Source organism: Elaeis guineensis, chromosome 4 (genome assembly GCF_000442705.2).
Source record: "Elaeis guineensis isolate ETL-2024a chromosome 4, EG11, whole genome shotgun sequence".
Lineage (NCBI taxonomy): Eukaryota > Viridiplantae > Streptophyta > Magnoliopsida > Arecales > Arecaceae > Elaeis > Elaeis guineensis.
This window is the reverse complement of record NC_025996.2, coordinates 16561239-16582435: the sequence shown is the minus strand read 5'-3', so window position 1 is coordinate 16582435 and position 21197 is coordinate 16561239. Positions and strand designations below refer to the sequence as shown.

Genomic DNA, 21197 nt, shown 5'->3' with positions numbered 1-21197 from the left:
ACGTCTCACGACCTCAGAGTAATCTTCAGATTGATGTGATCGGCTTAGAAACTTCCCGGTCGTGAAACACGACGCTTCCGCTTGGAAAGCCAGTCAAGCACGACAACAAAGGCTTCCCATGGTTTGTATGATGATGCATATTGAGCGTTACGGTTTCCATGCTATCATTCAGTTTAAAAGAAACCATTCAATGATCAAAACCTGGAGGGTCCAGAACAACAACAATTCTCACTCCTCAGCTCTCACTACTACGAGATGGCACGACAATGGAACAACAGAAAGCGCTCGTTTAACACTTTGTCAAAATATTGGAAAGATGTGTTAAGTCTATAAACACCCCAATCATCATTTACCACAACTGACATACAGTGACACCAAAGTTCCCATCTCTAGATCAGTGGAATCACAAGAAACTACCAAAAATCACAAAACTGTAATCTGGTTACATTTAAGGCCACCAAAACTAATATCTAATCTTCTTCATTCTGCTGTTCATCCTTGACAAGCTTGATCATATCATCGATCCTCAGAATGGTAATGGCTGCCTCAGTTGCAAACTGCACCCAAAATATTTGGCAAGAATCTTAACAATTGAGACAATAAAATAGAGTTATAGTACTCATGCACTGGAAGAAAAGCAATGGAGGTATTTCCACAAGAGACTGTTCCCCCAATTCACAATCCAACATAGCAGGGTTATGGAACAAATTGGTTGCCATACGGTTCAGTTACTTTTTTCAACAACTACGGTAACTGGAGTTGCGATCAACTAGCGGCATCACAGCGCACCTCATTTTTATGCATCATCCCTTTTTGATTTTTCATGGACAAATTTGTCTGTGAACAAAAGCCCACTAATCCTTGATCGTATAACATCATCAACTCAAAATATTTTCCTTACCTGTATTATCTTCACTTTGCTCATGGCAGGCTCAATAACTCCAGCTTCCAGGTTATTGCGGATTGTACCCTTTGATAGGTCTAGACCCATACTACAAAAAAGTAAAAGGAGAAGGCGTCAATGAAAGTTGCAACCCTTTGATAGGTTAGACCCATACTACCAAAAAGTAAAAGGAGAAGGTATCGGTGAAATTTGCAAAGCAGTAAACGTTACAATAAAAGGGGCAGCATATTCTTCAGAGAATCTTCACATGACCGAAAAAATTGCATCTATACAAACAAGTCCACTAGATTTTTTGAGCATCAATTAAATGAATTCAATGCAATATGGAAAAAAAGCATTAAAGAAAAGGCACTCTTGCAGACACAAGGCAAAAGATGCAAGTGTTTCCATCAAGTTCAATCAATGAGATTATCAAGTTGTTTGTATAATTTTATTATCTCACGTACGTGTTCCAGGGAGAAAAATCACAGAATAGATTTTGCTGCTGTCAGATAAGGTTCCTTAACCACCAAGCCTCGTAACTTTTCATACAACATCAAGCCTTTTAATTTTTGAATTCTTTATGTAAGTAGTCTGATATGCTTGAATTTGCTTTATCAATATAACATGGGACTAACATATTATTATAAATAAGAACGAACTAGCAAATTGAATTTTTTGGGTGGCGTTATGATGCTTAAAAATACCTTGAAAGGTGCTGCTTGTCTGCTTTTGTTTGGGCAGTATGGTGGTAAGCCCGAAGTTTGGCAACTAATTCAGTCGCATCTTTTGCAGCATTCACAGCAAGTACCTGTGGCCCACAAGTTTATGCTTCTATTTCAATCAAAGAAGGGAAAAAAGAAAAGACATTTATTCACAGATGCAACCATAGAAAACCTTAGGTATTATCAGAAGAGACTCAGCAAATTCTGCAATTGCCAACTGCTCTCTAGATCCCAAAGTTGTAGCAAGGTACTCGAGGTATACAGACAACGCAGCCTCTACTGCGCCACCGCCAGCAACAACCTACATCACCAATTTATATGAGAAACTGTTGTAGTATTGAATGATAAAATTATGATTTGATATTTCGGGTTCATGTATACCACTAAATCTTTAATAACCTCTCAACAAAGCAGTTCTTAAAATAATCCAAAGGTTGAAATATACACTGGAAGCAAGGTCACAAGAAATGTTCCCTTTTTGATCTCGAGTTCTAAACTGAAAAGGATATCATCTGTTCTATCTATTTCACAAACAACACTGAGTGTAATCAACAAGGGGCATGCCCTTTTTAAATAAAATTGGACACCAAATACGGAAATGTAATCATTTTGAAAAAGCAAATTTTCTATTTTATTACCTCTCAATCAATCAGATTCTCAATGAGGAAATGATGTCTAGCCAATTATCTTTTGGTATTTAGAACACAGAGAACCAAAAATTCTGAGGAACAAATCAATATCAGGTTTACCATGTTAGACTCGAGGGTCCTCTTCACGATGGACAATGCATCATGCAATGATCGATCCATCTCATCAAGCATGAAGTCATTTGCACCTCTAAGTATCAAGGAAACCTGAGGAAGAAGAAAAGAAAAAAATATTAATGCCACACATTACTCCAGAAATGGATTTCAGTAAACAGGCTCTAAGTCAAAGATAAAGATTAAGCAACAATCACTAACCGCGCTTGTATTTTTAGTGCCCTTCACCAGAATTACATCATCATCAGCAATTCGTTCCTCCACAACTTCATCAGCATATCCTAGAAATGATGAATCAAAAGTTTCCTCTCCTTCCATGTCAGCAAATGTGGACACCTGTAGGGTAAAAATTTCTAATTTTAACAAATTAACCTGATACCGGACTCCAATTCAAGCACATGAATGATGGATTAGGGTAATGCATTTAAGTAAAAACTGAAGTGTTTTTTCCTTATGGGTAATGACAAAGTCGATACGTATTTGTGCTTTTTCTTTTTTCCTGTGAATAGAGGCATTTACGTTTACAGAACATGCAAGTGTTGTAGGCAAACTGTGATAACAAAGCCCAGTTTAAAAAGCAGCATAATTGTGATCTTTTTTCCAAAAAAAATGTACCAAAAAGCAACCATGCAAAGGTGTTCCATTTAGAACATATTGCTTTAGGACATATATGGTAAAGAACATAAAAAATTCAATAGTCATGAACGTTAATGATGAAATTGCAGGAATACCAAAACCAAGGGGTTAACAGACATAATAGCTCTCTATTCCTCACAAGAAAATACAGATGGCAACTGGACCTTTTTTCAGGCACCTTCATGCAGCAATGTCATCTATATTACATTTGTTTCAAAAAATAACTATAGAATGCAACTCAACCTTTTTTTGCTTCACTCTTTTCTCCTCCGGAGGAGGAAAAACATTACGGTTGAATCTTTAAAATTTATGGGTTCGATTAAATCAATTAAAATCAGAAGTTCAATAATTTAGAAGACCCTATTACATGCTCTATTACTCCAACTGATGGGTGTTCAGTTGCATAATCTGTGATATATTTGCATTATGAAGAATTTTCATTCCAGAGACATCTCTGATGGCATAGTAGATAACCCTTCTACAACAGCATTGGCTAATCTTGCCAAAGGCAAACAAGTAAGCCATTAGGCTGATAACATTGTTGGTAATTGTTGATAATAGCATGGCCTAGGAAACCATGCTGAGGACATAAGATGGCCAAAATTCTTGGCAGAAGGTATTGATCATCTTCAAAGATGTATAATGGATATATCATACCATCAAACAACACTCCACCCCCTGACACACAGTCTGCTCTCTCAAACCTGCTGAACCCATAAACATAATCCAATGCCCAGTAGCATTGAGTTCCTCTCCACCATTGGTTTATCACATCCAATAACTTCAAATGCGCAGTCAATGAAAATTCCGAGGATATTATTGCCATTAATTCATATTCCAAGGACAATTGTTTAAAACTATTTAGTACAAGAAAGGAAAATAGCTAACAACTTGATCGTTGTTTATCTAATTAAGTGATTTGTTACCTGATGAAGAGATATTGACCATTAGTTTTTAAAATTTAATTGCCTACCCAAAAGTCATTTTCCCATGATTTTTGATTTGTAAACTGCTCTTAAGCAATTTTTATCTTAAATTATTATATTCATCATATTTTAAAATAAAGAATTTGCAAGAATAATTCTACAATTTATTAAAGTATCAATTCTAGTTCAAGGGGATATCAACAAATAAAGCAAGATATTATATTATTCAACACTCAAGCAGGCACATATTAATTGTTTTGCAAAGAAAATCTAAAAAGAAGCAAAGATTTAGAAGGCAAGGTGCCCTTAAGGTAAGCCACATGAGGATCAACATCCTGCATTGTTGGACTCAAGAAAGGCTAAACCGGTACCGGCCGGTACCGTACCATACCATACTGGTATTAAAAAACAAAAGGAAAGAGGGAAACCCCCCACCCACCGACACTATATAAAAAAAAGGGCCGAACCGGTCAACCATACTGAACTGGGCGGTTCAGCCTGGTTCGGGCCCTGATTCGAAAATCAAAACTGAACCGGACCGTTTCCATGCTGGTTCGGCTTGGTACGGGCCGAACCAGATGGTTCGGTCTGGTTCAGTGAACCATGGTTGGACTGACATCTAATACCATGGACATGCTAGTTATGACAAAGATAAAGTCTGCCTAGCGATCTTGAAAATCTCAATGTAAGAAATCTAGGTACTCCTCATAAAGCTTACCATGTAATCAACCTTATCGATGTTCTCAAGCCAATAAGCAACCACCACTTAAAAAAGATAACATTTGTTATTCGGTAAAAACCACCATGGTGTAGATTTTTCAAATATTTGAAAGTGAAATCTTAAAAACATCAGAAACTCTACGTAACCTCAAGATATTTTACCTGAATTTTCTTCTTTTATACATACATACCCTCTTACCATGTAACAAACATAACAAATTTATTACTTCAAAATAGGGAAAAAAAATCACACTAGACACTCTCCTTAGAAAAAGGCATTAAAAATCCATGGTAAATTAAACTATGAAAACATTTCCAACAAGATTTTAAAGGATAAAAAGTATAGATGAAATGGAAAAAACGTATTTAATTGTTTTGTCAATTACCTACATAAATAGATCTACCATGCTATAGTAGTGCATTCAAGAACATGATTTCCAGAATATGTCATTAAACAAAATAACAAAACTGGCATAGCATCTGCAGAATTATTTAAAATGAGAGCATCTATCATGCAGAAGTAAAAAATATGCAGAACAAATGTAAAATGAAAGCAATGCACGCCCATATTTCCAAGAATGCAATCCAACTTTCAAAAATCATCAAAATTTGTATCTGTAACAGAAAGAATGGAAAAATACCACAGTTGCACCAGTGGCCTTGGCAACATGACGCAAATCCTCTTTGCGAACACGTCTCACAGCAATAGCCCCAGCCTCCACAAAATACTGCAATAGCATTGATGTAAAAACATTTGACATAAAAGCATCATCATCAAAGTAAGTATGTTTTCATGTCATAGATCATGGAGGCAAAAGCTAAAAGGTCATGCTACAGCAGCATGGATATCCATCCAAGTAAAATAGCAGATACCAAGTCTGCATTTACAAGCTCTGCAACAAAACAGCACTCAAGAATGGCATAACTCATCTAAACAAATAATAGCGCACATGGAGAAGGGAGATTTAGCAAGGAGGCATTGGATGCATGTGTGCATGCACGAGAGAGAGAGAGAGAGAGAGAGAGAGAGAGAGAGAGAGAGAGAGAGAGACCAAATGGACAAGAAGTAAAGATGTAACTAAAAGAAGAGGAATTCAACAAAGATTGGATCGAAAACAATGTCCTTTTTGATCATTTGCAGAACTGAACAAAAGTAGAAAAGAAAGATTAGTGAGAGGAGAAAAAAGTAGTTTTTTCCTCTCACCAAAAAGTAAAATGCAAGAATGGCTGCCACTGGGTAATAATAACATGCAAATGACATTTATAATTATCAACAACTTGTACAATTGGTGCATACTAGCATAGCAACTCAAGTCATGCCCAACAATATTCATAGCTTCCATGGATTGTGTCACAGTAAGCATCATTGCATTTCTTTAGCATATATTATTCTAGGCATACCATTGAAGAGATTGACAGAAGAGAAGTTCAACCCAGTGAAGCAATTTCTACAACTAGGATCAGAATCAAAAACATATCACATACCTAGGCAACCTAGCCAAATTCAATTGTATAACAGAACTGTTGCCGATTTCAGAAAAAATGTATGCACAAGAATGCAAACTCCAATAGAAAGACGCATATTCATACATGCGTATTTGCAGAGAGAAATAACTAAAGAAAAAACATGCCTTTAGTGACATATCATCAATTCCTTTGGTAGTCAATACAACATTAGCTCCTGCTTTTCTAATTTTTTCGATTCGCTCTTTTGTTATGTCAGCTTCTCTGCAAAAAGAGAAAGGTTATTAAGGTTCCTGGTAATGTAATGACAAGCTGAATAAAGAAGTAAAGAAGCGTGTATGAATTAATTTACTAAAAAGGGCAGTTCTAGAGACTTCAGATAAGAAATACTCAGCATAGCTAATACAGCCAACCAGGGGCTGCAATATTTATAGCGAAAATTTGGCAAGAAATATAAATCAAAGAAGATTGAGGAGAGACTTAAATTGATCACCTGTCAAAATGTTTCATAACAACCTATCAGATTAGTGTAATTCCACAATCATCAATGAAGTTCTCCCCTATCCATGGATGTTTGGTTGTTTTCACTACAAAATCCTTTCACAAGGACAAAGGTACCAAAGAAACATGTGGAACATGCCCAAAAAATAAAAATAATAATAAATACCACAGTGACCTTGGTGGCTCAAGTTCATGCTTGGACATTACTCTGCTATGATATACTCAGCTTGCATTACCATCATAGATCTCCCCTGATCGTAGTTATAACCATGACTTTAAGCCTTGCCCCTGAGGGTCAGATTTATGAATTCTAGTTCACCAAGCATTCCTATTTAAGGATTCCTTTTATGTTTTTTTTTTTTTTGAGCCTTTTCAATTCACAACATAGTGGATATAATTAATTAAATTTAACTTCTCTTTCTGAAATTAATGGCTTGTCCGTGCCAGATAATATTGAGTTACGTTAGCTCATTAAGATTGCAATAAGATAGAATTATCGTGTGCTATCTCATATATTTTTGTGTTGCTTCGGTGTGTTACATTATATATTTTTGTGTTGCTTCACAGTTTGTATTCACGGTAAACTACAATCCAATTGTGGCAGAGCTTGAAAACTTCTTGCTACTGATCTCCACCCATAGAAGAATGATTCTGCCAGTAGCGTGGCCTGCCACACAGGGACACGGCCCTTCATTCCCAGTGCAGTTTGGAGTTCAGTGGTTTTGCAATAGGCTTTGCCAAGTTGTATATTGTCATATTATCATCCATGGTAATACTTACTCCAATATAAGATGATTCAGCAGTGCAAGATAGACAGCACTAACAATAGATTTGTTGAGAAAAGAGACAGAAATGTACATATTACGTAATGCATGCATAACTTGCCGAGCAAAAGCTGCGAACAACTTTTTCTAAAACAGGTGCAGGACAAAAATTTAATGCAAGCACAAGAATAATATTCGAGCTAAAAATCACCTTTGACGAATTTTTTCAAGTTCTCTAGGATCAGTGACCAGGACTTGAATACCCATTTGCATTTTTGTCTTCTGGAGATTAAAATCAAGACATGCGATTCTTGCAGGAGCAACTCTAGTAGGCATTCCTTGAGCTGCACGGCCTGTATTTAAAGCATAGCCATTAAGCAAGTAGCTATCTTTGGCACTTTTTCCATGAGCTTTCAAGATATTTATGCCCTGCATAAAGGGAGAAAATAAAAAGGCAAGGTAATTGTATCAGAACAGAGGTACAAGATAATACAAAAGCAAGCCAGCAACCATGGCCATCATGACAACTCTAGATTAGGTATCATGAATTCAAACATTTAAAATGTGAGATTCTAGGATCTTCATACACAGGCAACTCAAAACTTAAAAAATTACAGGCTACTGGATAATACAAAAAGGAAAACAAAATTATCGGATCTTTGAATATTTGAAGTTTGGCCCAAGAAACATTAAAAACAGTATACAGGAAAACCATTTACTTAGATACACAAATGAATGAGATATCATCCAAAGATCTAGCCTGAAGAACTTGAGCTCATTCAGGATGAATCAGATTCTGTAGTGTTCATATCAATAAGCATCATCTCAAAAGGCACAATGTGAACCAAGAAAAAGACCGCAATTCTTTAGGTACTAACCTTAATCGGATATTTTACTTCTCCCCTCGCATTTGTAGTCTTCACAGCTTGAACTGCATCTACAACCTAAAAAGAGTAAAACGATGAAGCCACAGCGACAGAACAAACAGTTCCCAAATACTGAACATAAAACAACCCAACTGAACTTATGCTCAAGCCTTAGGTCTACAAAGAAATGACAGAGCCCCATGTTCTGTTAAGATAGAAATTATGCTTCTCTTCTTGGCAAGCCAAGGTTTCCAGGCAGATGACATCCAGAGCAATAAGATCCAAACCATGACTGTGTTCCTAAAGGGTTGGTTTCTTGAACATGAACTAAATGTAACACTAGATATAACTAAATGTATCATTTAGAACAATAACAAGCCTTCGCATTATAATACATGAGTCCACCATGAGCAATGCAGGTGTCAGGAATCTTTTTTCATTTTCCTTTATTGTAGGGAACCCAGCTTGGGGGCAGGGCTCTGAGAGGTGCTCTAATGCAGAACCTTTTTGTTTCTTTTGTGAACACAAGATCTGTGAAGGCGTGCATGAGAAATGGGGAATGCATCAATTTTTTTCCCTCAGGAAATGCTGAAGCGAAGGCTTTAGACTTTGGCGGTCAACCATGTGAAGCAGGCCTCCAAGCCTTTGCCATTATATATGGTAGAAGATACTTTCTTTTTAAATAATTTGTTCTATGGTTTTGGTTTCCAAACCCCAATAAATGAAACTGAAGCAAGTCCCTTGCCTCTCTCCTCTATGCTTTCCCACTTTAGGAAAATAAGCATATGTCAAACACTACTACAATTAAAGCAGGATTATTTTAAGGGATCCAACTCTCACAGTATGTCAGAAAAAAAAAAAACACATTATCTCACGGCCACCAAAACATGCACAGAACTATTTCATAAGGTCATATATCTTGCTCAAAACACAAGGTGAAACAATTGCATTAAGCTCACCAAATTTGCAAAGAAATCACTGTCACTGCCGATTAATTTTGAAGACATGCTTGTCTTTGCACAGTTTATGAGGGAATCTTTTCCAAGCTTTTCAACCTGAAGATGCATACATTTATTATTGAGTATGTGAGAACATTGCATAAGCTTTTGATTAAATTTAGAAAGAATATGAATGTGGATACCAATATATTAATTAGTCAAAGAAGTTAATACCTTTACAGCCAGTTTTTCCTCGACATACTTGCAGGCTTCTCTCATTGCAAGCTGATTGACAACAAAGTGGCATCAACACATGCTAGAGACACAAAATTATACCTTCAACTGGACCGACTATAACCATAACCGTAAGATAGGAAATTAAGTAATAGGAGCATGAAAATCCAAAAATATAGAAATTGAACAGTGTACGCATATCATCAATCAAAAGTACAAAACTCACCCTGTAGCCACTGATTATAGATGTTGGATGAATCTTGTTTCTTACAAGATCATTTGCTCTCTGCAGCAAAATATAAATATGGAAAGATGTCAGAATACTGAATGATGTTCCCAAATGGCTTATAGTACTACAACTGGTACCATAGTTGCATCATAATCTGAACCATAAGATCTTGTTGCACATCACCTTAAGCAGCTCTGCAGCTACAATAACCACAGATGTTGTCCCATCTCCAACTTCTCGATCTTGAAGCTCAGCCAGCTCAACAAGAACCTAGCATCCCAAAGCAGAAGCAGATATAGTGAATTTAAATCAGTGAATATAAGCAGGGAATGATACAGTTTAGAAGTAAGAAGGATGATCATGTCTTGGATTATCTACCTTGGCAGCTGGATGCTCAACTTCTAACATTTTGAGTATTGTCGCACCATCATTAGTAATTGTCACATCACCAATGTCATCAACCAGCATCTGGATGGTTCCGTATGCAAGAATTAAGTTTCCAGCATTAAAAAAAAAAATTATTAGCAAACTGATTTATATAAAAAACATATATTGAGTACACGAGAAGGTCTTTCTTAAATGCAATAACCTTGAAATGATACATGATATCTCAACCTAGATGCACATCAGCATATTCCAAATAAAGGACTCATAAAGAAAAGATAAAGATAGATTCTTGAGACATATGCAACAATACATATTATATGTGACATGCAATTTTTCCAATGACCAAGCTTCCCAAGTCACTTCACAGCCAAAAACATTTGAATGCAGAATGCACATCAATTCAACTTCCATGATACCAATAAAGGTTCCAGCCCCTCCACACTTCTAATTCATGTTCTATCTGTGCTACTGAATTGTTGGCAGTTACCTTGAAAACTGAGTCAATACAAATTAAAGATGTTATGTACACCAGAGGGTTGGGAGAGATCTTGCAGTGGAAGGAGGCACATGAATTGAGGCATACAAGATGTTTCAAATTAACACAGAATCCAGTCAGATTAAAGGACACGGTTGACACTAGAGTTCAGACCATATGTCCAGGTATCCATACCAACTTTGCTTGTCTGTTAGGGAGATGGATGGTCTTAGAATTCAAGAATAAATTGGAAAAGAAAAGATTGAACAAAGGTAATGAATGTCAAGACCAAGGACAAGAATTCAAAGATAGAGGAAAAGGACAAAAATGAGGAAACTTAAGAAGATAAATGGGCAAAAATGTAAGAAACAGAGATAGATAAGAAGGTAAGACTAATAGAAAGGTGTAAACAAAAGAATCAAAGATATGGAAGGGATAAAATGAAAGAAAAGGGAGAAACTAGAATAGGACAACTCTCAGTGAGAAGTGGACCTGATTAGAGAAACTTGACAAAGTGCGAAAGAAAAGATTTTATTCGAAAAAATAGATATTATGATAATATCAATCTTGTTCACCCACCATATGAATTTTAAACAGAGCAAATTATTGAAAGATATCCTCATAGTTTACCATTGCATGCTAGTCCTTATTTACTATGGTCTTTCATACAAGGCGCCTATTGTTAGGGTACATTTTGAATAAAAATGCCTTCTCAAAGGGTTGGACCACTAACTTCATCATAATGTAAAGCATCCAGCAAGCTGACTAGGTTTACCCTATCTTGTCTAGGTTCTAGACATTTAACTCCTGCATGTTTACTTTTCCAACTAAACATGAATAATTGTTCTCAATAACATCAGCAATTAGACATTCATCATAAGAATACCCAAGAAGAGGCTCATAACTGACCTATGGCATAGAATTCTACCACTAGAACTTCCAATTCTCCATAACTAAACATTGAACTAGTTATTGCCTGCTCTTATCCACAATAAACAGCACAAACTTTTTAAATCTTATTTCTTCCCTAAAGCCCAGCTTTTTCTCTCTTTTTAAGCAGCAAAAGGAAAATAAGAAGTAGACTATTAAACTTAGCTTTAAACTATTATAAGGATGAGAAATTGGCCCCTCTGACTGAACTGGAAGGGCATGATGAAAGCATTCTTAGATGATGAGCTTTTCAAATGTCTCAAGGTTGGTTTTATTATTTTATATGTCTTCTTTCATCATTATCTCCTACACAATGGCTAAATATTCCAAATGCAGAGTCCCATTTAATGGTCCACCATTCTATTCAAATCTTATTACTTTATATATCTTCTTTCATCATTAGTTCCTAAGCAATTGCCAAATATTCCAAAATATAGAGTCCCATGTAATCACCCACTATTCTATTCAAATCTTATTTACTCCTCTTCTATGGCCCTTCAACAAAATCTAAAGTAAAGTTTGATATGAACCTTCTGAATTTTTCCAAATTCAACTGTAATTTGTCTATCAAAATATCAATAGGATATTATGCCACGCCAATAACCTTACATTTATTGGAGTCACAGCATCTTCTCCTTTACTTTAAACTTCATGAGAGAAATAGAAAGAGAAAAATGGAAGAATGCCATAATCAGAAAAATATGATACATGCGTACAATGCAAGAACGAAAAAAATCCACATGTGCTACTTATGCTCGTGTGAGTGAATTCCCACATAAAAGGACATCATCTAAACCCAATCAAAATAAAATAAAAGCGATAGAAACCAAGAAAAATACACATTTCCGTACATTGTATAACAAAATTTCTGGGCTGGGAGGAAGAACACAATAAAACCATTCTGAAAATCAAAACATGTCCCCACCCGTTGTCCTAAAGAACATTTTTTCCTAAGCTGTTGAGGCGCGGCTTCATAACACAAACCACAAGTTGCCATCTTTAAGAATCCAATGCCATGCGAATCGGCAACGCAGCAGACTCCTCATCATGACAACCCTAAATTTCTCGAACCCAACAACTAAAAGTCTTTCTTTTCACCAAAAAACAAATCAAAGGGTGATGACCGCGGAATCTAAAAATAGACTTACCTTGTCAAGACCGACCGGACCGAGCGACGACTTGACAATGTTGGCAACCGCCTGGCACGCCACCACTGCAGCCACAAGAAATGGAAGATATGATCCAAAGCAAAGGACCGAAAAGTGGAGCTATTCCGGTGGATAGCCCAAAGGTTTGAACCAAATCGCGATATCTAGGCGAAGAAGAGTACCGTTCTGGGTGCGGACATCTTGGCCGGACTGGCGTTCTCCGAGGATATCGAGAGTCTGGGCCGCGATCGCCATTACGATAGCTCGGAAGGGAGGTGGCTCCGACGAAAACCCTAGTTCTGCGCTTGGAAGTGGGAAATGACAGGGTTCAGCGGGGACGAGGGTCTGGAGAGTTCGAGAGGGAGGTTGGCGCTTATGGTGGGTTTTGGATTCTTGGCGTTAGGGTTGAGGACCTAGGGGCCTGAGAGGTAGTAGAGTGCAACGCCAATTGTAGAGACTCCTGATAGCAACGCTTGCATAATTGGTAGAAACCATCGTGGCTCACCGTCACAACTCGTGGGGTGGGACACGCGTAGATGATCCAATGCCAGGGCGTGAAGTGCGGTATCGGATAAATGTCACCGAACCGGTCCGGTTTTCCAACTTGGCCCGTAAGAAGCCTACGAGATCCCGGATCCGTCTAGTTTTCTCTTTCTACTAGGAAATTCTGTGCACCGTGAAAAAATCTGAGGTGCCGTACATCGTTGCCGTCTTATTAATTTACGTAATTATTATTTTTTATTATATTTAATATTTATAATTTTATTTTTATTTAAAATTTTGAATGATGAAAATATTTTTATTCTTTAAAAAAATTATAACATCTATATTCATATTATGACATTCTACATCCAAAAAATTATAATTTTTATCCATAAAATATCATAATATAATGCAGAATATTATAATATATGCAGGATATCATAATTTTTTTCAAAAAATATAGATATTTTTATCGTTCAAAATTTACAAACGAAAAAATAAAACTGCGGCATTAAATACACGTTAGAAAATGATTGGATAAAAATATTTCTTCTATATTATGATATTTTAGATTATATTATAATATCTTGTACTATATCATGACATTTTATATGCAGAAAATCGTAATTTAATGTAGTATGTCATAATTTTTTAAATTATATTATGGCATTCTATGTATAGAAAATCATAATATGTCACAAGATATTTTAATTTTTTTTAGAAGATATAAATATTTTTATCATATAAAATTTTTAAATAAAATAATAAAATTATAAATATTAAATATATGTTAAAAAATAATGACTACGTGAATCTATCCCATGAATCGAATTTTTTACACTATATGAGGTATATAAATTTTTTTTTTTTTTTTTTTTTAATATATTTTTTTTTTCCGACTAAACGAGAAGAAAGGAAGGACATGGTTAGTTTTATTTTTAGAACACACAGCAACACTCGTTCGCAGACCCCTTGGGTTCACGCTACCAACAAATTGTATTTCACATGCATCAAGATCAACTGACAACCTCTAAATAAGAGGAGCAGGGTACTAGCCTACAGGCCAAACATCAGTTTGCAAGACTCGTTTATATTTATTTATTTATCACCATACAAAATTAAGGACGGCAATGAATAAGATTTAAATTGAATATTGTACTATTTATTTTCAAACTCAAACTTAATATCTTATATTCAAATCCTATCCGATATCCGATTGGATAAAAAAAAGATATCCATTTCCACATCCAACGGATTCGGAGATACCTATAGGTAACTCATTTTCCCATACCCAACCCATATCCGTCTCATACCTATCCCATATCCAAAAAAAATAAATAACTAAAATAATTTTATACATATTATCAATCAAAATAAAATTATCAATTCAACATATAACATAATTTAAAAATCCAGATTTATTGGAATCAAATATAGAAATAGAATTACAATTTAACATATAATATATAAATAATCAAAATAATTTTATACATATTATCAACTAAAACAGAATTACCAAAACATAATTATAAACATATATATATTCAGATATGGATTCGGATATTACTCATACTCGTAGGTTCGGATCGGATTCGAGTTTGGATAGAAAACAGCACTATCCATATCCTACTACAATTTTCAGGTTTTAACCAAATCCGAACTCAAATCCGATCAAATCATATTTTTTGAATTTGATCGGATTTGGATAAGGTGCATATCCATCAGATCGAATCGATTTTGTCATCCCTGTATAAAACCTATGAATGATGTCCTCGAAACAAAATGTATTGAAATAATTAATTTAATCTTTATTTTTTTTCTCCCTTGCCATGGTTAATTTTAAAAAAAACCCACCACAGTATGTTTCTGGCTGTTTGATTTATCGTGGATAGCTTTGATTTATGCACTGGCGATCAATTATAGCCATAGATGTGGGGTTGGTCTGATAAATATATTAAACTTCAAGGTCATTTTAAAATAAAGTTTGTTGCTAATTCTGCAATTACCTTGAACATTAGAGGCAATTTCGAAGGCCTCTTCTTCCTGCTCGACCTCATTCATTCCCCCCCTCCCCCCCCTTCTGTTCATCTCCAGAGGTTGGTTCCTCTTTTCCCTTTTCGCTGTCATTGTGGAGCTCAAGAAGCTCTCAAAAAATTTGGACCTGATCCAGATCAAGTTATCGGTGCTCACTCTCACATCCATGATCTCGATACTAAGCTTTTCTCCCTCGAGATGTCCAAGATCAAGGCTTCTACCTTGATCTCTTTAATATTTATCGATGCCAAGCTCAATAGCAACCTCCTCTGAAACTACAACGGTATGCCGGCATCGCAGCTATGCATGCTCTCAATATCTATTTTGTTGGCCTTTTCTTCCATTGAGAAGGGCCAACCTCCTCGACAATGGCCTCGGGTTTTCCATTGAGAAAGGCCAACCTCCTCGACAATGGCCTCGGCTCCAAAACTACCGGCACAAGTTTCACCGTCAATGGCCTCTTGGGTTGCCATTTTCATCCTGATGACCATATTGCCAATGTCCTAGAAGATCAGTTGGTACTATGCTGATAATGTCCCTCTCTCCATCATAGGTTGCTTCATTCTGATCTGGAGCTATGCTCCACACGACCTCCTTCCATCGGAGTTATTGAAGGAAAATCTCTCTCTATTTTGTTATTTTGTGCTCTTCCCATGCAGGAGACCAAATGATAAGATCAAACTTCGAAGTTTAGCTTTCTTGTTTTTTTCCCCAAACAGCGACCATATAATTGAAACCTTGTGTATTTTTGAAGCTTTTTCAAGCATCTACGTTTCAACAACTCCTCATATATTATCAAGTGCATCACAGTCATCATATGGTGATAGATTGTTGATGTGCACGTAGCAACAATCTACCAACCATCGTTCAAGAATAAGCTCCTTCATCCACATTCCTTCCTCTGCATCAGCAAACAATCTACAACCTACCCCTCCCCCACCCTCCTCTCCCTATCTTTATACATGTTTTAGTGCATGCTTGCAGGTAATTCTGTAATTGTACGTACATAACAATTTTATATTCCTTGTCTGGTAATATAATGCATATAATAATTATTTATAAATGTACTCAGAAAGGCGCCCTTACACTTCACCGCTTGCGTAAGATTGCAGCCATTTGTCTAACCAAGTACCTTTTTTGCCTTTCTTTTTTTAGCAATGTGTATGATATAACTAATTATCAACCCGACAAACTATAAATCCTAAGGGATATTTATTTTAAGGTTTTTGAATGAACTTTGGGTTCAAAAGTTATGCATTATGATGTAACGGAGCAACGTGACCAACAGGAAGGAGAAAATTTCATATGAAGTCGGAGTTTTCTACAAAAGCAGAATCTCAGAAATGCATACATAAGGATGATAAGATATTTGGATGTTATATTAAAACAATGGATATGTTCCACCTATGCAAAGATATCTCTTTATTTGATGCCAGAGCCCCAAACTTGTGATGATCGTATAGAAATCGATAATATTTCATAGCACTTAAAAATAAAAATTATAGAAGTCAAAGTGCACGATAGGATGGAGTCACACCCTTAAACATTGCCGTTATTTATAGACTGGAGTCTCAGTGCATGTAATGCGTATGAATTAGTTTGTGGAGTTCCTAAGCCAGTGTATATAATGTAAAAGAACTCCTTGGCTAAAGAAAAAGAAATTTTAAATAGTAAAAATAGGAATGAGAGTCAACATGCAGTCCACCAATGAGTCTCTTGGTCGAGGAGATGCCTTACAAGATTTTTGTCATTGCATGGGAAATGCATGGAGCCTAGCTCGGTGAGAGATAAAAGGCATAAAAAGAATTGCATTCATTATATTTAAAAACGAAATGAAAATCTATCAAAAAATGGATTTTCCTAGATGTTGGGATTGTACCCTTGAGCAGTCATTTTACAATATCAGAGATTAGATTGGACATTCCTACTGTATCCTGAGAAAGCAAAGCTATTGTGTACAAGATGACTGCAGGATGACCGCTATCAAGTGAAGAACATGAAATGGGGAGTGCCAGGTTACCATAGTTAGTATAGTCGGTCTGCGTCTCCTTACATCTCACTTTGATAAAAACACCAATCTATCTTATTGGCAAAATTCTGACAAAGAGCTACATTCAAATCTTACCAAGAGCCTGTTTGGATAATGCAGTGGGATTGGGCAAAATTTACCGTTAGATTCGTAGACTGGGTCTCCTATTTAAGAATGACTCGTCTCAACACAATACCTCCCAGTTAGAACCCATTGGTTTTTTGTGTATACAGGCCAACGGTCCACAAATTAGGATTTAGGTTGGAACTTAGAGATGATACGGGCTGGATGGGTTAAGAGGCTGATTTAAAGAATATTCTTGTATGAATATCTATACGGGGTATTAGTCTGGTTTATTATAGCCAGGAATACTGAGGGAGAGCTCTAGCTCTCTACAGAGCGCAATATGGCCGAGGGATGCGGTTGGTCGAACGGTCCATCAAATTTGGTGATCGCATAATGTTAATGAACGGACACTGGACCAAATACGCCCTTCAAAAGATCTATCGCGGAGGACCCCACCATATCCATGGCAGAAGTGCCATCCGATCGCGCCAAGGCCCGCTTTGGATCGTTAAGTCAGTGGGCCGTCTAAATCCCCCGGCATCCCCCACCCGCCATGGCGACCTCAACCCTCTCGTTCTCCTCCCCTTCTCCCCATCGCGACTCCACCAGCCCCCGCACCCCGCGACCCACTCCATCTCCAAGCCGACCTCGCCCTCCCCGCCACCGCCGGTCCCCCGTCGCCGCCGGGCGATCCCTGCGCCCTGGCGAGTCTCTCCGGGCCAAGGCCAACCTCCTCGCCCTCATCTCCGACCAGGACCGCGGCCTCCGGACGCAAAGAGACCCCTCGAAGCGAGCGGAGATCGTCGCCGCCATCGAGGCACTCGCCGTCCATGGCAAGGATGCCGTCACCACGGGCTCCTCCCTCTCGGGCACCTGGCGGATGCTGTGGACCACCGAGAAGGAGCAGCTCTTCATCATCAAGAACGCCTCCCTTTTCGGCACCGAGGCCGGCGACGTCCTTCAGGTCATAGATGTCGAGAAGGGCCTCTTGAACAATGTGATCACGTTTCCTCCCTCCGGGGTTTTCTTCGTTCGGTCCTCCATTGAAGCCGAGCCCCCTCAAAGAATAAATTTTAGGTATAAAGTCACGTTTCACCCTGTTCCTTGGCTATTGCTTCAGGAATTGTGGGTTTTTTTGGGAATAAATTCTGGATTGTGATATGCCGGGTTTCTTGTTCTTGTGGCAGATTCACGAGTGCGGTTCTGAGAGGGAGCGACTGGGAGATTCCATTGCCGCCGTTTGGACAAGGATGGTGAGTGATTCTCTCTCCTTTTTTTCTCAAAAAAATAATTTTTATATTTTTTGTCGAATTTTGAGTCAATGGATGATGCTTTTGAGTAATCTTAAGGGAGACATGCACCTAAATTGCGGAAAAGAGATTTTTTCTGTGCAGATTTTAGGAGCGATATTTGAAAAAATGCTCTTGTTTGGTATCCTGTACATCCTTGGCATTACGCTTACTTGGCTCTGGACATTCCTCAACATGCTGAATTGCTGATGAAATGTTTGATGGAAGGGTGGAAAAAAAAGTAATCCTTGCATAAGTCAGGCTGATGAAATGAAACAAATATGAAGGGAAAAGTTGCTTGTGCATGTTTTTGGTTTTCATTACCAGATATCTTGATGTGATTTTTTGAAAAATGGAAAAGATACCCATTTCCAGTTCATGCCACTCATTTAAAGTTGCACAACATGTAGTGACATATGGCCTGATAAGAGAAAACATTGTAGTTGGCTAATTTTGAAAATAACTTCTATCTTACGACATGGAAGAAAATTGTTGAAACAAATTCTCTTGGTAGAAATTCTGGATCTAATCTCCTCTTAACTTCTTACGTGGAACCTGCAATTTTAGAATCCTAAACATCGAACACAGAGATTAGAGGTGCTACTCTGGGTTTGTGTGGAACCAGGCACAAGTATGTCAACCTTTTGAACCAAAATATGGCAGGGATACATGTTAAAGAATCTGTTTAACTATTCAATGCACGCAATTTGTCTACACGCAGATAGTTACCCTGAGAGAAGTCAATCATAAACTTGCTTCTCTGGGGATGATTTCAATTTTTCCCAGTTTCGTGCTTTTGATAATCCTCACTTTAACCATCTAAAAGATAGACCAGATGATGACTGGTAACCTCTGAATGGGGCAAATATTCCATATTATTCTTTTTCAGTATCTGGATCTTGAATATGCCTATTAGAGATCCAGACAATGGACCAAAGCAAAGGGAAAGAAAATGTGTCAACTTGCTCCGGCAGTGAGAGAACAAACTTCATAATCAAAATATTAAGATTCAGGACTGAGAAGAACTGATGTTATAAATAAATACTTACTAGCTTGAACTGACATGAATGACCATTAGTTTCTGCACTAACATTCTTAAACATAGATTTAGGTTATACTTCACATGGTTTCAGGATCTGTTAACTTAGTTCACTTGACATAATTATCATGTTTCATCTCCTATTAGACAAAGTGAATTGCAAAAAAATCTCACTCTTACCACTAATTGTTGGACAGCGAAAAATCCTAAGAGGCTGAGGCCAAAATTTGTTGTCCACCTAATTGTTTTGACTAGGTTGAATGCCTTGAATTGATGAACCACCCTATTTCATGATTTCATAGTATTTCCCACTATTAAGGCTGCCATAATATTTACTGTTTTCATGTCAGATTTATGATATTCATGTGTGGCTGTTTTGCGTTTATCAGTATTATTAAAATATGTCTAATTTCCTGTATGTAGGTTTGAATCTGTATATCTAGATGAAGATATTCGAGTTGCAAAGGACATACGAGGGGACTATTTAGTTGTTGATCGTGCTCCTTATTTTTGGAAAGAGTAAAAACGTGGAGATGGCAATCAAGTGACTGTTTAGAGTCCATTTACCTTGTCTTGAAGGTAATTTTGCTTGTAACTTCATAATTTTGTGAATAGGTATGTCTATGTCATTCTCATTACTATAACTTCATGATTTTATGAATAGGTATTACTATGTCATTCTCATTACTGCAATGGTAAAATAGCATGCTGGGCATTATTATATTAGTTTCCAAATTTTGGTGGAAAAGAAGATATTATCTTGTGCATGGGATATTATCAATCTCCTGTTTTTTTGGGTAAAATTTACAAACAAATATAACTACTCAACTGAAAAGACCAAAGAACAAACCAAAAACATGCACATGAAAAACAAAGTCCAGATCTCCTGAGCAAGATTTGTCATGCTAGAATTAGATCCCATGTTGGTAGGCCAGTGGTATGGCTTGATACGCCCCTGTACCATTCCACATCGGCCTCGAACCGATATGGCAAACAACATGGCGGGGGAGGGGGGGAAGGAGAACCAAAGAGGGGAAAAGAGAGGGGGGGAGGGAGGGAAGAAGAGGGAGATGGCAAAGATGGTGGAGATGCCTCGATACCTACTGAGGAGCTGCGGAGTCCTCAGTTGATTAGAGAAGTGGGGAACTTCAAACAAACCTAACCGAAAGAGGAAAAAGGGAGAGAGAGAGAGAGGGAGGGAGTGAAGGAGAAAGAGGGCGGGGATGCTAGCGGAGGCTGGTGGTAGCTATTGGATGGTTGCCGAAGTCCGGATCCTCCCCCCCACCCTTCACCAACTGCCCCTGTTTTGATCATGAATTTTTTTTAGAGGTCGAGTAGTGAAGTCAGCAAATCTATTGTCAAATCTTTGACTTTACTGTGGGTTGGCAAAATAAAAAAAGAGATTGTTAGGTGAAGTTGGCAATGGTGTTGTCGATTTCATTCGATATCCCAAAAAAATATGAAATTAGGTTTTTCACCTCTATTTTGATTGGTCGATTCTAGCCTCCATCTTCCTCGACAAGCCTTCGGCGGCCTCCAAAGTAGGGGAGAATGTGATATAGATAATATCCATCTGGATTTATTTTTGTATCTGAATCAATCCAGATGTGAACAAAAATTTGAATATTCGACTAATATCCGTATGCATATCCATATCCATCGAAGAAAAA

General features: G+C 37.3%; 2 protein-coding genes across 4 annotated transcripts; one reads left to right on the top strand and one right to left on the bottom strand.

Moving 5' to 3' along the window:
* Window positions 1-267: 267 nt before the first annotated feature.
* On the bottom strand, window positions 268-12984 carry LOC105043653 (T-complex protein 1 subunit alpha). 2 transcript variants are annotated; one of them, XM_010921285.3, is made up of 17 exons: window positions 12770-12984; window positions 12588-12652; window positions 10026-10115; window positions 9831-9917; window positions 9645-9704; window positions 9419-9469; window positions 9206-9301; window positions 8259-8324; window positions 7592-7809; window positions 6283-6379; window positions 5293-5379; window positions 2571-2705; window positions 2358-2462; window positions 1781-1909; window positions 1591-1694; window positions 902-992; window positions 268-557 (listed from the first exon to the last, which is right to left on the bottom strand). In XM_010921285.3, exons 1-17 carry the CDS (start codon window positions 12840-12842, stop codon window positions 471-473), a joined length of 1641 nt encoding a protein of 546 aa, XP_010919587.1. In that variant the 5' UTR covers window positions 12843-12984; the 3' UTR covers window positions 268-470. The 2 variants fall into 2 exon arrangements, with proteins under 2 accessions (XP_010919587.1, XP_073111814.1); XM_073255713.1 differs by lacking the exons at window positions 12588-12652; window positions 12770-12984 and adding an exon at window positions 10790-10793 and having other exon boundaries at window positions 10026-10117.
* Window positions 12985-17707: 4723 nt separating this feature from the next.
* LOC105043655 (probable plastid-lipid-associated protein 11, chloroplastic) lies at window positions 17708-20214 on the top strand. Of its 2 annotated transcripts, none has more exons than XM_019849799.3 (3): window positions 17708-18276; window positions 18387-18452; window positions 18594-19934. In XM_019849799.3, coding segments are annotated over exons 1-3 (591 nt in total). In that variant the 5' UTR covers window positions 17708-17752; the 3' UTR covers window positions 18595-19934. The 2 variants fall into 2 exon arrangements, with proteins under 2 accessions (XP_019705358.1, XP_010919589.1); XM_010921287.4 differs by lacking the exon at window positions 18594-19934 and adding an exon at window positions 19951-20214 and having other exon boundaries at window positions 17709-18276.
* Window positions 20215-21197: the final 983 nt, after the last annotated feature.